Genomic DNA, 17,085 nt, shown 5'->3' on the forward strand with positions numbered 1-17,085 from the left:
GTTAGATGAAATGTCGATTCATCACTGCAGACAACACGATCCAGAAAATCTTCATCATCATGCAGAACATTTCGTTTGCAAAGTTGGCACGTAAAACGTACTCTGTAGGCTTGTGACAAATGCAGAAGATAAGAACGTAATTGTAAGCGTCTTCTTAAAATTTTCCATAGAGATGGTTGCACTGTTACTACAAATTCAATATTTGCAAGATGTAAAACACAAGGAGCTTTCTGTTCACTAGTTGCCATATTTGCTACTAGCGGTTTCTAACGGCAGACAGAGAAAACAGTGTATACACATGCATGCGTACAAAACAGGACTAGCTCGGGAGAGTAATGCTCCCGGAAGTAGGAACTAAATACACGGTTCTGATTAGTTAGCGTTATCCGTTTCTTGCCACGTAAAATTCATATAGCAGAAATCAAACACTTGCTGCTGTAGGCCCTCGTGGCCGAGCGTGCTGGAGCTACGTGTTAGTAAAGGAAATCGCTTTTGGAGTGGGTTCAAACCTGGCCCAAATAAAGTTTTTTTTTTTTAAATTTTCATAACACTTTTTCCATTAAAATAAGACGAAAATAATACCCAAAAAAGTTATTTACTTACTTTTGTGCAGATAAGAAGTAGTAGTAGTAGGAGTAGGAGGAGGAGGAGAAGTAATAATAATAATAATAATAATAATAATAATAATAATAATAATAATAATAATAGTAATAGTAGTAGTAGTAGTAGTAGTAGTAGTAGTAGTAGTAGTAGGAACGGGTTAGAAGCTCCGTAGGGCTCGTTTTGTTGCATCTTGACCTTCATGATATAAGTTTTGTGACCAACTTAAAACAGCTGGCTAGCATAGCAGGTAAAGCAGCGGGCTAGGGTACCGCCCTAAAAACAAAATACTTCCGGGAGTATTACTCTCCCGACCGGCTCATGTACAAAACTGTTGGAGTTGCTCTTTCTTTTGATGTATTTTCATAATTGTAAGTTAATTTTAATAAATGCTACAATACAAACCTTAAAACCCCGAATTTCATTTTGGAATACCCTGTATAATGAAAAATATTTATAGTCCATGTCAAGTTAAAGCTCTCAATCTATAATACTCTATCCATTTCTTCGTAAGTTACAATTTCGAATACAATTATTTAACATTAATATTATTATATTTCTTTCTTGGTAATATATATTTCTTTTATATTTCTTATAGATTCTTATGCTAACATTGAGAAATATACTATAAGAAACCTGGAATCAAATAACTAAATTTCAGATATTGTAATATAAATACATCCAATTCCGAAATCACAGTCAGAAGATGAAGCATAGAAAACAATGATTGGTTTCAATTGAATTATAAATCTCATTTATCCGTTTACTTCATATAATGCAGAAGTAAACAGTCTACCTATGTCTATACCAGAATTAACGATAAAATTGTGAGATTAAATGATCCCATTATGGAAGTGGGTACTTTTCATCAACGTATTCAACTACTATGTTTTAGTGCCTATTGGCGAAAGTTGTATCGAGGTGAGTACCCGTTAAAGTGGCAACTTTCTACGCGTGGTCACTTATTAAATTATGTATAGTGAATCCTATCTGCGAGGGTAAGTCGGAAAATGTTTCTCCTAGCTTCCATGAACAGAGGTGTTTACGTAAGATAAATAATACACTCTACTATGAAATTGAATTTGAGTTAACGTCCCGTTCAGCAGCGAGGCTATATGAGACGTGGACCTCATCCCAAATCCTAATGTGGAATCCGAACCACATGAGCTTCCGCCGGGAATCGTACCTGGGTCTTCTACGCCAAAGGCGCGTACGCTAACCGCTTAGCCATGAAGGAACTCTTGATATACTGTGTAAATAAAAGACAACGATTACTTTATTTTTCTACATCAAGAATCAAGGACATTGATGCATTTATCATACTGCTTTGCAAAATTTAGAAAGTTCTCTTTTAAAAAATTACATACAGATAAGACTTGACGGCTGTCTTCATTTCATCATTGATTCCCAAGTGTCTTCCACTTGCAGCCTTTATCAACGAAGAAAGACTGGCGAAACTGTACTGCGGATAGGCAAGGTACTCCCGACCAACTGGTAAGATGGTTTTGCGTTGCCACCGCGGAGTGCGATCCCGCATTGTCTTCCAGAAGGAGAACACCGGATATCAGAAGGGCAGGCCGGTTCCTGTTAATAGCACATTTCTGTCTTATCAGTGTCCGACAATGCAGCTTAGAATTGGCATTATGAAAAGGACAGATGTACGGACACGGCGTGCGCAATACCAATTGGTCGGAGAGGAGAGATGCCGTCATTTACATAAAAGTTAATTTAAACAATAATCATCATAACTTTTTAATAGAATGGATCAAATCATATAAGACATTAGTATTGAACAAGCGGAAGAGAATTGGTGAACTGGACTCAGAAGAATCCAGCGTCTGAAGATGTGGATCATAAACTCTGATGCCGGGCTACTAACCTACCAAGTTTCGTTCAGATCGGCCAGTAGTTACTGAGAAATAAACTACTATATACAAGGTAAGCCAAGCCTCTCCCTGGCCGAGCTCGACCACCAATTACCTAGTCTAGACATAAATTCTGTCACACACCTTTTTGTGAACATATGAAATACGGTTTGAGATTTTTCAACTTTCTTTTAATATGCTATAACCACATACATTCTTTACAATTGGCACCTATCAAACTTCAAAATGTCCACCATTGGCACGCACACAGGGTTGGACCAGTCATCTATTGCAGTACGGAGAGTATCAATCAGAAAATCAATGCCCACACTTTGTAGTACATAGGGTTTAAATCGGGGCTACCAGAAGGCCACTCAGTACTGGAGATGAAATCTGATGCATTGGCCTCCAACCACTGTTGTGTCACCCTTACCTTATGAGCTGGTGCAGAATCTTGCTGGAAGGTCCAGTGATCATTGTTAAACATGGTGTCACTCAAGTCCTTCACAATAGGCTCCAGAACAGTTTCCACATATACCCTGGCACCCTTTTTTACACCTTGCTCACAAAAGTGAAGTCTGGCGTGGAATTCATAGCTCACCTCCTACCAAACCATGACTAAGGAGGGGTGGTGACCTCTCTGAACCTTAGGAACTCTCCCACAAGCTTCTCGAGAGCTTGCCGCATATATCCTATCATTTTGGCAGTTAAAGCTATCTTCAATGGTAAAGATTTTCTCGTCGGTAAATAGGATTTTCCGATGTCCATTGTTGGCGTACCGCTGTAGGAGCTGCATTGCTTTCAGTTTCCTCTGCTGCTTCAGCTGTGGTGTCAAGAAATGCTCCTTGCTCCGCCGATAAGCTCTGGCCTTCAGGTCTTCAGAAAGTAACCTGGACATTGATCTTGGGGTCATGTTGAGCTCCCGTGTCATGATCTTCTGCTTCCGGAGTGGATTTCGCCGCACACGAGCAGCCACTGCTTTAAGAGCTGCCACTGTTCTCACACTGCGAGGACGACCATCCCTTGGCCGGTCACGTATACTGCCGGTCACAGTAAACCGCTGGATTGTGCGGTAAACAAATCTTTTGCTGATTTTCAGATGTTTCAGCAGTTTGAAAATTTCACTTGGTGAATTTCCACCCTTATGCAAGGCAATCACTTCAACTCTATTTTCGTACTTACCCCACTCCATGCTCAAACGAAGCAGATCCCCCCGTTCTCTTTCCCTGTGCGACACACACTGGCCAGGGCTGACCTTGAGCTAAATTGTACCTTGCCACCTGCACAACAGATTCTACAGTCAAAGCCAAAAGTTTGTGACAGTATTTATGGCTAGACTCATAACCTCTTATGTCGGGCTACTTGTCTACCAAGTTTCGTTCAGATCGGCCGGTAGTTACTGATAAATAAACTACTATATACAAGGCAAGCCAAGCTTCTCCCTGGCCGAGCTCGACCACCAATTATAACGATCTTTATTCCTAATACAATAGACTACTTGCCAACAGAAGTTCGTTCAGACTTGAACAGTAGTTACCGAGTATTGTAAAGTAATACATAAGAGCTGAGACGAGCCTATTCTTAATTGAGTTTGGCCACCAAATATAGTGATCTGTATTCCTTAGACAATGGGTTACGTGCCAACAAAATTTGGTTTAGATATGGCCATTAGTTACCGAGAAATAAAATACCGCGTTCATACACACTAACATCTGAAGTGACACCACAAGCTCCCGCATATTTACATCGGGAGATAAAAATGACAAAAAAAAATAATAATAATAACTACAAAAAATGATTGAGACAATCGGTGAACCAAACTCAAAAGCTCTCGTCTAACAAAACTCTGGCTTAGCCAAATGAAGCAAAGGCTGTCCCTGCCCGACATAGGCCACTAAATATATTTATTCTTTACACAATGGGCTACCTGTGACCTGCCTACGAAATTTGGTTTAGATCTGGTCAGTAGTTCTCGAAAAAGTACCACACACCCACATCCATAAATACTCACACAGGGAGACGTACACCTTGTGAGGTGCAGGTAGCCAGAGCCGAAACTAAGGATACCAAGAACCACCAACACAAATAAAATTAATAAAATAAGGTGGAGTGGCTGGGAATATTTAACTATCAGATAAAAATTTATATAATATAATATGCAAATTACAGGAATCTGCATACCTAATTCCCTGCTTGGAGAGAAATGAAATCTCCTGTGAAGCCGCCACTGCCTCATATAAATTCGGTAGAGCATATGAAATTTAGTTATCCAGCATAACAGATCTCAGGGTAATCTGTATGTCAGTCATGGCCTAGAAGCTACTATAGTGAGTTTATGCAAATAACAAAAAGGTTAAAAAAACTTTAAACTAACAGGTAGCAGCCTGTTTTAAAACTCACTATACTCATGACTGTAAGCATTGGTTCTATGGGCATAATATTCTCTGGGCCCCATTCAGAGAGCTGGTCAGATATACAAACAACAAGGGAAAATGCTTCCTTGTCTCACACTCCTGAAACAAAACACTTCGAATTAGTAACAGGTACTCACCCTGCAGCAAGAACAGACCAATGGAAATACTGGGTAAAGATGGCGGTTTATTTCCGTGTTTGTGGAACATATGATGAATAAGTTAACACTCCATTTACACATTAACTTTGAACTTTTCTTCAGTAGTGCACTACGAAACACCTACACTATAAAATTATATATATATCTATATACACCACATTTTTCTTTTCACTAAAAAAAATAAAAGAGGATGTGTGGAAACTTGAATTTTAGAGATCTGTCTGATCTCAGAAAGAAAAAAAACCAAATGGAATTTTATATACAGAATTTCTTAGCTCCTCATTTTTGTGAGTTCAAAGTCTCTGACTGTCTCAGAGAGGAGGAATTCAATAACACATATTTTAATATTGATGCAACACTTTGATGAATATAAAATTTAAAGAATATAACTGATCAAATATGTTAATATGTTCAGGTGCACTGTTCCAGTAGCAGATATATCACTCGCACACACAGTTCTGGCTTGAAGTCACCATGTCATTGTACATTATCATTCCACTGGAGAAGCTGCAATGTTCTTTCAATTTAACACGCTGGATGATGAATTATCTTGTAGTGGACATATTATATGTCCGTAAAACAAGCAATTTACCTATTGCTTGAATCCTTGTTCAAAAGTCCAAGGAGACACTGCCTTAAATGAAGTGACAGGCCTATAATATATCAACTAGAGATATAGTATATTTATGTTTCCACTTCCATACTGGAAGTTGTAAATGCTCCCCTGTGCTAGGATGGAGTAGTTCTGTTTCATACGAGTTACAGATAGCACTGTGTCGTGATAAAAAAAATTATGTTAAAAGTAACTTGTCATGGTAAATCGTCGTCAATGGGTAATACTGAGTTTTACCACTTTCAAAAGTTAGCACTGTTTAATGCTTTGATGTATCTCACATTAGAATGCACTGAGTAAAAGCAAAGTTCACCACACACACGGTTTCCCGATACATGTCGGTTCATGTATGTTACAACAGGAAATCCTTGGGAGACCGATGCTCACACGATTCCTGGGTCAAAACTACCCGATACTTAAGGAAGTATAGATGACTTCCTCCCGCAGTCGAATCAAGTTTACTCTTCTAGAGCTAAGAACGAACTTCCTTGTTCACTGACCGAACAAGTATATTAAACGGAAGGACCAAGAAAAGGAAGGACTCGCTCCTTTTCGAGTCTTTCAACAAAGGGTTTAGTGCCTCCGGCGATTCTACTGGGAGGTCTTCCGCAAATACCATCTCGGAAGCCTGCTCTGGCTGCTCATTCTCCCAGCCATCCTTTGACATGTGCTGCCCTCATTTCAAATAGCGGTAACATTTGAAAATCCTGTTCACAACAGAAGTCTATGGAGTTTCCCAAAACACATAATTATTTTCACTTGTAACTAATACTACAAATAAGAGAAATACATGATACTATATACAGAAATAAAGCAAATTTTACATAGAATACATTTATAATAGTTTCATAAACTGTCATCTCTCACAGTACTTGAAATAAGCCCATTTTCCTGCGGCTGTCTTTCAAAACTGTCTGCTACTAATCGGATCCATGTTTGTAGAAGAGAGAGAGCGGAAACATCTTTAGTTATTATTAATTTTGACAATCACAAGAGCCAAATGTCTTGTACGAAAGGGATACACGTTGACAAAAATAGTCATGAATTTTAGAACGGTATTTCCAAGAACGAGTGAGCGTAATACGTTAATATTAATATTTTACATAGAAAAATGAATCAAAATAAAGTAAACATTTCAAAACTGCTGTGCATCCTGGGTAAAAATTCTAGGCCCGTCCGCTGACAATACCGGTCATGGGTGAAGGGGGGGGGCGGAAGAGACGCTTCGAGCTCGCTGCTCACAAAATCACACCTATACAAATCCAAAAACTCACATGTTGACGCTAAAATTTTTACAACATTTTCAACAATAGAAGTTGAGCGTCTGTAAGCACTGTTTCCAATTCAGCGTTGCTTCACTAAAGGAAGTGAGTAGGATCCTTCCTGTGTATAATGAGTCTTATTCTGTCACTCATTTGGTGCTTTCCTGCAACTGTGAGTTGTGAAGGACCTCACATACAGTAGTCCAGGCGACGAAGAGTCGCGAGAAAAAATCTCTATCAGCATAGCTCCGTCTTCCAAGGTTTTAAACTCAATGCATGATTCCATAGAATATGCTTTAGTTTCTTAGTTACTTAATCCAATGTAGAGTAATATAATTACTATCTTCCTTCATCCCCATGTATACTATATATAATACAATGACCCAGTAATGAGATGCACGCAATAAAATCAAATATAATTAGCCTATAAAGGAAAATACATACATGAATAAATACAATATAATACAATATTGTATTAATATTTCCGTACTACGCTCGGTGTTTAAACATAATAATCATAATAATAGGATAATATTCAATATGCATACTAATTTTCAAGCAATTCATTGTATCACAAATTAATCTATTTACATAATGATATGTAAATGTGCCCCTCATCTGCATTTAGATATGCAGATGAAGGAGAAGGACTTCGGCCTTCTACATTTCCCCCCTATGATTCTAGGTGCTGTACTTGCTAGTACAGGACGTAGATCATAAAGAGGGCACATTTTTGTTACTGAAACATAATCACAATAAAACATAGGTTTACTAAAAAAACCATACTAAGTAAATCACAAAGTAAACACAATAAACAGAATTACCAATACAAAAGCTAAATGTAGAGAATTCAGGAAGCCCTAACTTTACTTAACCTGAATTACATAATTTCCCCATAAATACATAAATACACTATTACACTATTACACTAAAATAACACTATATCACTACACTATATGTACACTAGTTGTCCAGTCCGGGGTTCGATGCGTCATGTGTGATACTATTGCGTCTCTATTGCACCAGTACCACTGTGGTTTTCTTCTTCTCTAGCAGTATACTGTTTTAAGAGGAAGGCATTTCTGGTCATCTTGACCTCATTTTTCGCAGGATCCGCTAGTGTGTACATATTCTTTCCCGTGGTAGCGACAATTTTCCACGGGCCTGAATATAAGAGTAAGAGTTTTTTCGAAACACCTGCTAGAGCATCCGACTTCGGGAAAACTCTAGATAAAACAAGGTCACCCACATTGTACTCTACTGTACGGTGTGACTTGTCGAAATTTCTCTTTCGTGCAGCAGCATTCTTTTTGTGATACTTTCTAGCAATCTCTATGTAATTCTGCACGTCATGGCGCTGATCAACTTCTGGGATCTCGAATAGCCTGGCTATGTCTCTAGACTGTCCAAAGTGGCATTCATAGGCTGACACGCCAGTGGTCAGGTGTTTCGCAGAGTTCAAACACTTCTCTATTTTCTCTAAGTATTTGGGCCACAATCTTTGGTTATCATGACACAATTTACGCAGTAAACGTACGGTTGCCTTCACGGCCACTTCTGCCATTTCTCCCTGGGGATAATATGGTGTGGAAGTAATGTGCCTGATACCAAGGTCTGCTAATTCATTTTTCCAGCGGTCAGACTGGAAAGGTGACCCTCTGTCTGTACAGACGAGTTCCACACTAGGGTTTACCTTTAAGTAGTCTTTAAGTTTCCTTATTGCAGTGGTAGTGTTTGCTTTCCTACAAGCATATAAACCAATGAGTTTAGAAAATGCATCGTAGAACACTAGAATGTAGTGGACTCCCCCAATTCCCTTGGTTATTGGTCCTAACCAATCAGCACAGACTAGGTAGCCTGGCTTCTCCACTACGGCGGGATTCAGTGGTCCCGGCCGATAACAGTGGGGAGGGTTGCTTTTCTGGCATAATTCGCAGGAAGAACAAAATTTCCTAACTCTTGCTCGCATCTTTGGCCATACGAAGAATTCTGATAGAAGTGGTAGTAATTTGCTGGCCGACATGTGCCCTCGATCTGTATGGTAATAATCGAGCAGTGGAATTACTAGCACTTCTGGAATGCATATTCGGACTCCTTCCTGGTCACGCTTGCATAAGCGTCCGTTCAACACTTCGAAACAGTGACAAGCACCATTCACTCTTGGTGAGTCCGTCTTCTCTTCTACTTCTCTCTTGATCTTGCCGTAGACAGGATCTGAAGACTGCATCTCCGGTAGTATGGCTATCATCTTCCTCAACTCACATGGAATTTCCGTCAGGATGGACATCAGCGACTCCTGGAGGATAGGCTTCCGTGCAACACTGAGGTCTTCTTCTGTGTGAGGAGGGTACCTTGAGTGATAATCACTCAAATTTTCGTTGGACTTTACAAACTGAAATTCAAAGTTAAAATTGGAGAGCAACATCGTCCACCGGGTGATGCGCTGGTTTGTAAGCCTACAGTATAGAATAAACTTAAGTGCAAGGTGGTCACTGCGAATTATGAATTTAGTTCCTACTAAATATTGTTTGAATTTAACAACACCATCTATCAGTCCAAAGAACTCCTTTTCAGTTATAGAATAATTCTTCTGTGCCGCATTGAACACGCGTGATGTGAACGCAATGATCCTAATGTCATCATTATCATCACGCTGGTACAATAGAGATGAACATGCAATGTCACACGCATCAGATTCTAAAATGAGTTGTTTATCAGGCAGGACGGTCTTCAACACAACTTCTTCTTGGAAGATCTGTTTGATCTTCTCCATCGCTGCCTGATGTTCGGGTTCCCACTTAAACCTCACGTTCTTCTTCAGTAGGTTAACAACGGATGGAGAACTTCCGAGTACTTCCTACTAAAGCATCTGTAATATTGGCAGTAGCCAATGAAGGAACGCAGTTCCTTTGCGTTCCGGGGTGTTCTGAAATCTAACACCGACTTCACTTTCTCCGGATCTTTACCGATACCGGATTGAGAAAGTTGGAAACCAAGTATGTTTAAACTTTTCCTTGCGAAATTGCACTTTTTCAGCCTTAGAGTTAGGCTACCCGCAGTGAGTAAACCCAACACTCTGTCGAGGTGTACAAGATGATCACTGAAGCTCCTGTCGGCTAAAATCAGATCATCGACATACGCGCCGCAGTACTCTCGCGCTTCAGTTCCTATAAGCATATCTAAAGCTCTCACACAAGAAGCAAGGCTTTGTTTAGTCCCAAACGGAAGTTTCTGAAAAACATAGGAGATACCCTCATGTAAAAATCCTAAATATTTTTGGTCGCTTTCCTTAACTTTGATCTGTAGGAACATTTCAGTTGCATCTACGCAGCTGAACCAAGAATTATCACATATGTCCTGGAGAACAGATAAGGGTGGCATTGGCCTGTCAGATAGATCGCCAGATATTTTGGCCAGAGCTCGGCCATCGATACAGACTCGAATACGTCCATCACTCTTAGGTGTCACTACCAGTGGGTTGATATACGCCGTGGGCTGTTTCTTGATCACCCCCCACGCTTGCCATCTCGAAATTTCATTGGATACTAAGTTCCTGTATCTCTTAGGGTAAGGATAGAGTTTGGTCTTGATTGGACGTTCGTCCGTTACTCCAATCTCATGCACGTAGTTAGCTATGCAACCTGGCTTGACATTAAAAAGGGATTGATGCTTAAGCAGCACAGCTTTCAAACTATCTCTTTGGGAGGCTGAGAGATCTGAGTAGTTCGATACAAACTCTTCTATCTCTGAATGGGAGGCGCGAGTCTTCACTTTCATCCACTCTTCTGGTGGGAATACGTGAACTGCCATTTCTTGGGCACTTGGGAACCTTCCATCGTCCAAGTTTGGGGCACGAGTGGCCTGCTCTCTGGAGGTCTTATACTCATTTTGTGCACTAACCCGTATGGCCTTCCGTCTTTCGTCTGACGGGGAAAAATTACAATTAACATTATCTACTTCATCCAATAAACTAAATGGTTTTATGCACTCTCCATTCAACTCCAAACATCGAACCACTAGATCCTCAGTCTCGCAATCTACTGATCTAAACGCCACTTCTACATCATGAGGATGTTTGAGATGTAGAAGGCCGGTGTCATAGTCTAACACGGCACGAGATTCGGTGAAACAGTTGGATCCTAGTATCAAAGACCTATTCAAGCCTGAAATTATTATACCTAACGTATGATATTCCTTCCCTTGTATCTCAATGACTAACAGAGTTTGGCCAATTAGCGTCGCTGATTTACTACCAAAAGCGGACGTTACCCGTATATTCTTAGCACTCAAAAATGCGGGTGGGGGTTGGCTATTTGAGACGGTGTCCCAAATTTCTTTCGAAATTGCAGAGCAGGTTGCCCCGGTATCCAATAAACAATTTACTTCTTTTCCAAATAAACACACACTTATCTCTGGTAGTGATATGACGTTATTTGCAGGTAATGCATCATTACAAGAGTCAAAAAGGTTCTTAAAAATGCCATTCGCTTCCTCATAAATTTCCCTATCTATGTCTATATTTTCTCCGTTCCTACTTAGTAACACTAATTTATTTTCTAACATGCCTTCATTAAAATGTTTCTTAGCCTTTATCTGTAAACACAAATTGCAATTTTCTTCTTTTTCTTCTTCTGTTACATAAATTTCTTTCACTGCGGTTTCGCAAGAATCATCAATATTTTCATTCTCTAAACTAGTTTCTGAATTTCGCACATACTTGGGATGTAATTTCGTCAACTCGGGTGAACAAGTTCCCTCCGTGTTCATCCTACCGCCGCCGCAAGTATATGCGGACAATCCTCATTCCCTTGAAGAAGGAGATGAGGAGTGGTTACTCCTGGTAACATTGGAATTCTGGTGCGGAGGAGGGGGCGCACGGTCATAGTGCTCGAGTAACTGTATCTCTTCCTCTTCTCGTCGGAAGGAATTCCCTCGCTGACTATCCGCATTGCGCGTTCCTCCCCTCCTACCGCGGGCTCCACGACTGTTGTTGTTGTGGTGGGTGTGGGAGTTCCCCCCACGTGACCAACCAGACGACCCCCCTACATTGCTCTGGTTACGAGGAGGTGAGCGCTGGTTGTCTTGGTTCGTGTGTTGTCTACGTCTCTGGTAAGGACGCTGGTTATCTCGTGTTCTATTTATTTGCTTCCGAGCCAGCTGCTTACCGCTAAGGCCTGAGGGGTTATTTTCCTCGCTGTCAATGTTCACCTGGAGCATGTTGACCCCTTTCCTATGGTTCTGCTGAAAGAACTGGTCTCGATTCGTCATCGACGACTGCAGTTCTTGAACTAAATTAAGTAATTCTGCAATGGTTTTCGGGCGAGACGAGACAATAGCCCGAAATAACCAGTTTGAAAAGTGCCGTGGGAGTACTTTTAACAATGTAGCATCTGACATACGCGGCTCCAAGATGCTGTTCTTGTGCAGCAAATCCAGCAGATATTCTGCTGGGGATTTGTGCACACGACTATCGAAGTGTGAGGTTAGTATGTTAGCCCTCAAATTTGCTAAACGTTCTTCACTCAAGTAGCACTGCCTGAATTCATACACGAAATCTTCATAGGTTCTAATTTTACTCCGGTTCACTTGGAACCACTGATACGAGGTATTTCTCACAGCCCTCGGGATGAAGCTCAATCTCATCTCGTCTGGTACCCCAGTAACCTCGAAGTATCGGTCCAGGTCTTGAAGAAAATTATGTCTCGGTTTCCGTCTCGTTTCCCATATAAACAGGCAAAGTGACGTCCCTGTGTATGAGACCTAATGCTGTGGCGAGATTCTGCCTCGTCTCATGATTACATGAGCGAGACGTTGACGGGACAGGGTCTGTCTCGTGGGCTTTAGCTAGGTTCCCAGGTTGACAACCGGGCAAGTCGCGACTCGAGGTGTTGTTCGGCGATGGAGGTCGGTCTTGCGTGGAGGAGACGGAGATGTTCGCGAGTCGCCCCTCGATCACCTCACTCGTCTCCTTCTGCATGGAGTTTTTCCATTCCTCCATCTTCTTCTCCAATTGAGTGCATACATCTTGAACGGTATCGTGCATCTGCTGGATGCTACCATTGCACTCCGATCGTATTTCCTCGAGCTGCGTTTCCTGCTCGATTTCCCCCCTGAGTCTAGCTAGTTGGGAAGCGAAACTCACTTCCACTCTCCTGACCTGATTATTTAACTGTAGGGTGGTCTGTTCTACACGAGACGAGACCCGCTGAATATTCTCGGTGAGATCAGTATAATTTTCTTCAAGTTTATTTGCCGTTTCTGTAACGCGTGAGTTGAGGTCTTCACGAGCGCCTTCGATCTCCCCCCTAAGCTCCACTGTGGTGATCTCTAGCCGCTCGGTCAGCTCACGTTCACTGTGCTTGAGTCTCGAACTCACAGTCTCCAACTGGAGTTCAAGACGAGCATTACTGGACTCGATGGCCTGCTCGAGACGTTTATACATGTCTTTCGTCTCTCTATGTACTTGCTCCAGGCCGGTCTCTACTCTTTGTTCTAACCTCTGACAGCTGTTCCCTAGATTACTGTTACTTTCTTCTATCTTTCTCTCTAATTTCTCTAATCCCTTTGAACTTTCTTCTAATTTTGATTCTAATTTAGCCTCTAAACTCTTGGTACTCTCTTCTAATTTACTTTCTAATTTATTCTCAAGATTTTGCTGGCCTTATAATATTTCACTCAAAATTGCCGCTATATTTAAGCTACTAATATTTTCCATAGTGCTACTTCCGTTTATGGCTGGGCTAACAACATTATCCGTAATTACAGTCGTTTCGTCCCTTTCCTCCCGCAAAAGCACTTCTGGTTCAATACCGGTGACTGGCGGAACCGTTTGCACCACATCAGCGTTTCCCACTACGCTGTCCGTGTGTTCGTTAGCGCCCTGCGTTTCAACAATACTTTCCTCTGAGAGCTCGTCAGCTCTCTGAGCGAAATATTCATTTTCAAACTGTTGGTCCATATTTTCCACTTTACGAGACTGCGCTCTTGTTACGACCATAAAGACAAAAAATTTACAAAGGTTTACTTCCCCCCTAACTTCAATAGGCCTGAATTCTCTAATACTCTGTTACCACGCAAATAATTCAAAACACAAAACATAAAAATTCAACATACAAGACACCGCAGTTCTTGGAAATCTTCATAGGGATAGACAACACATAAACCGAAAATTTTACTTCAAATGTATACTGACCAAGGAGTATATAAAGGATACTCTATTGCCCTTAACGCTGTTGGCGCCAAGTTTTTGTGAGGTGCAGGTAGCCAGAGCCGAAACTAAGGATACCAAGAACCACCAACACAAATAAAATTAATAAAATAAGGTGGAGTGGCTGGGAATATTTAACTATCAGATAAAAATTTATATAATATAATATGCAAATTACAGGAATCTGCATACCTAATTCCCTGCTTGGAGAGAAATGAAATCTCCTGTGAAGCCGCCACTGCCACATATAAATTCGGTAGAGCATATGAAATTTAGTTATCCAGCATAACAGATCTCAGGGTAATCTGTATGTCAGTCATGGCCTAGAAGCTACTATAGTGAGTTTATGCAAATAACAAAAAGGTTAAAAAAAACTTTAAACTAACAGGTAGCAGCCTGTTTTAAAACTCACTATACTCATGACTGTAAGCATTGGTTCTATGGGCATAATACTCTCTGGGCCCCATTCAGAGAGCTGGTCAGATATACAAACAACAAGGGAAAATGCTTCCTTGTCTCACACTCCTGAAACAAAACATTTCGAATTAGTAACAGGTACTCACCCTGCAGCAAGAACAGACCAATGGAAATACTGGGTAAAGATGGCGGTTTATTTCCGTGTTTGTGGAACATATGATGAATAAGTTAACACTCCATTTACACATTAACTTTGAACTTTTCTTCAGTAGTGCACTACGAAACACCTACACTATAAAATTATATATATATATCTATATACACCACATTTTTCTTTTCACTAAAAAAAATAAAAGAGGATGTGTGGAAACTTGAATTTTAGAGATCTGTCTGATCTCAGAAAGAAAAAAAACCAAATGGAATTTTATATACAGAATTTCTTAGCTCCTCATTTTTGTGAGTTCAAAGTCTCTGACTGTCTCAGAGAGGAGGAATTCAATAACACATATTTTAATATTGATGCAACACTTTGATGAATATAAAATTTAAAGAATATAACTGATCAAATATGTTAATATGTTCAGGTGCACTGTTCCAGTAGCAGATATATCACTCGCACACACAGTTCTGGCTTGAAGTCACCATGTCATTGTACATTATCATTCCACTGGAGAAGCTGCAATGTTCTTTCAATTTAACACGCTGGATGATGAATTATCTTGTAGTGGACATATTATATGTCCGTAAAACAAGCAATTTACCTATTGCTTGAATCCTTGTTCAAAAGTCCAAGGAGACACTGCCTTAAATGAAGTGACAGGCCTATAATATATCAACTAGAGATATAGTATATTTATGTTTCCACTTCCATACTGGAAGTTGTAAATGCTCCCCTGTGCTAGGATGGAGTAGTTCTGTTTCATACGAGTTACAGATAGCACTGTGTCGTGATAAAAAAAATTATGTTAAAAGTAACTTGTCATGGTAAATCGTCGTCAATGGGTAATACTGAGTTTTACCACTTTCAAAAGTTAGCACTGTTTAATGCTTTGATGTATCTCACATTAGAATGCACTGAGTAAAAGCAAAGTTCACCACACACACGGTTTCCCGATACATGTCGGTTCATGTATGTTACAACAGGAAATCCTTGGGAGACCGATGCTCACACGATTCCTGGGTCAAAACTACCCGATACTTAAGGAAGTATAGATGACTTCCTCCCGCAGTCGAATCAAGTTTACTCTTCTAGAGCTAAGAACGAACTTCCTTGTTCACTGACCGAACAAGTATATTAAACGGAAGGACCAAGAAAAGGAAGGACTCGCTCCTTTTCGAGTCTTTCAACAAAGGGTTTAGTGCCTCCGGCGATTCTACTGGGAGGTCTTCCGCAAATACCATCTCGGAAGCCTGCTCTGGCTGCTCATTCTCCCAGCCATCCTTTGACATGTGCTGCCCTCATTTCAAATAGCGGTAACATTTGAAAATCCTGTTCACAACAGAAGTCTATGGAGTTTCCCAAAACACATAATTATTTTCACTTGTAACTAATACTACAAATAAGAGAAATACATGATACTATATACAGAAATAAAGCAAATTTTACATAGAATACATTTATAATAGTTTCATAAACTGTCATCTCTCACAGTACTTGAAATAAGCCCATTTTCCTGCGGCTGTCTTTCAAAACTGTCTGCTACTAATCGGATCCATGTTTGTAGAAGAGAGAGAGCGGAAACATCTTTAGTTATTATTAATTTTGACAATCACAAGAGCCAAATGTCTTGTACGAAAGGGATACGCGTTGACAAAAATAGTCATGAATTTTAGAACGGTATTTCCAAGAACGAGTGAGCGTAATACGTTAATATTAATATTTTACATAGAAAAATGAATCAAAATAAAGTAAACATTTCAAAACTGCTGTGCATCCTGGGTAAAAATTCTAGGCCCGTCCGCTGACAATACCGGTCATGGGTGAAGGGGGGCGGAAGAGACGCTTCGAGCTCGCTGCTCACAAAATCACACCTATACAAATCCAAAAACTCACATGTTGACGCTAAAATTTTTACAACATTTTCAACAATAGAAGTTGAGCGTCTGTAAGCACTGTTTCCAATTCAGCGTTGCTTCACTAAAGGAAGTGAGTAGGATCCTTCCTGTGTATAATGAGTCTTATTCTGTCACTCATTTGGTGCTTTCCTGCAACTGTGAGTTGTGAAGGACCTCACATACAGTAGTCCAGGCGACGAAGAGTCGCGAGAAAAAAAATCTCTGTCAGCATAGCTCCGTCTTCCAAGGTTCTAAACTCAATGCATGATTCCATAGAATATGCTTTAGTTTCTTAGTTACTTAATCCAATGTAGAGTAATATAATTACTATCTTCCTTCATCCCCATGTATACTATATATAATACAATGACCCAGTAATGAGATGCACGCAATAAAATCAAATATAATTAGCCTATAAAGGAAAATACATACATGAATAAATACAATATAATACAATATTGTATTAATATTTCCGTACTACGCTCGGTGTTTAA

General features: G+C 40.2%; 1 protein-coding gene across 2 annotated transcripts in view; it reads left to right on the top strand.

Moving 5' to 3' along the window:
* Window positions 1–17,085, top strand: part of LOC145692010 (uncharacterized) — a 58,189-nt gene that overhangs the window by 11,388 nt on the left and 29,716 nt on the right. For both annotated transcript variants that reach the window (XM_081767309.1, XM_081767310.1), the window contains exon 2: window positions 1,199–1,521. In XM_081767309.1, coding sequence (XP_081623435.1) covers window positions 1,438–1,521 — 84 coding nt within the window. In that variant the 5' untranslated portion in view covers window positions 1,199–1,437. The remainder of the gene's footprint in view (window positions 1–1,198; window positions 1,522–17,085) is intronic.

This window comes from Thermobia domestica, chromosome 8 (assembly GCF_964235325.1).
Source record: "Thermobia domestica chromosome 8, izTheDome1.hap1.1, whole genome shotgun sequence".
Classification (NCBI taxonomy): Eukaryota; Metazoa; Arthropoda; class Insecta; order Zygentoma; family Lepismatidae; genus Thermobia; species Thermobia domestica.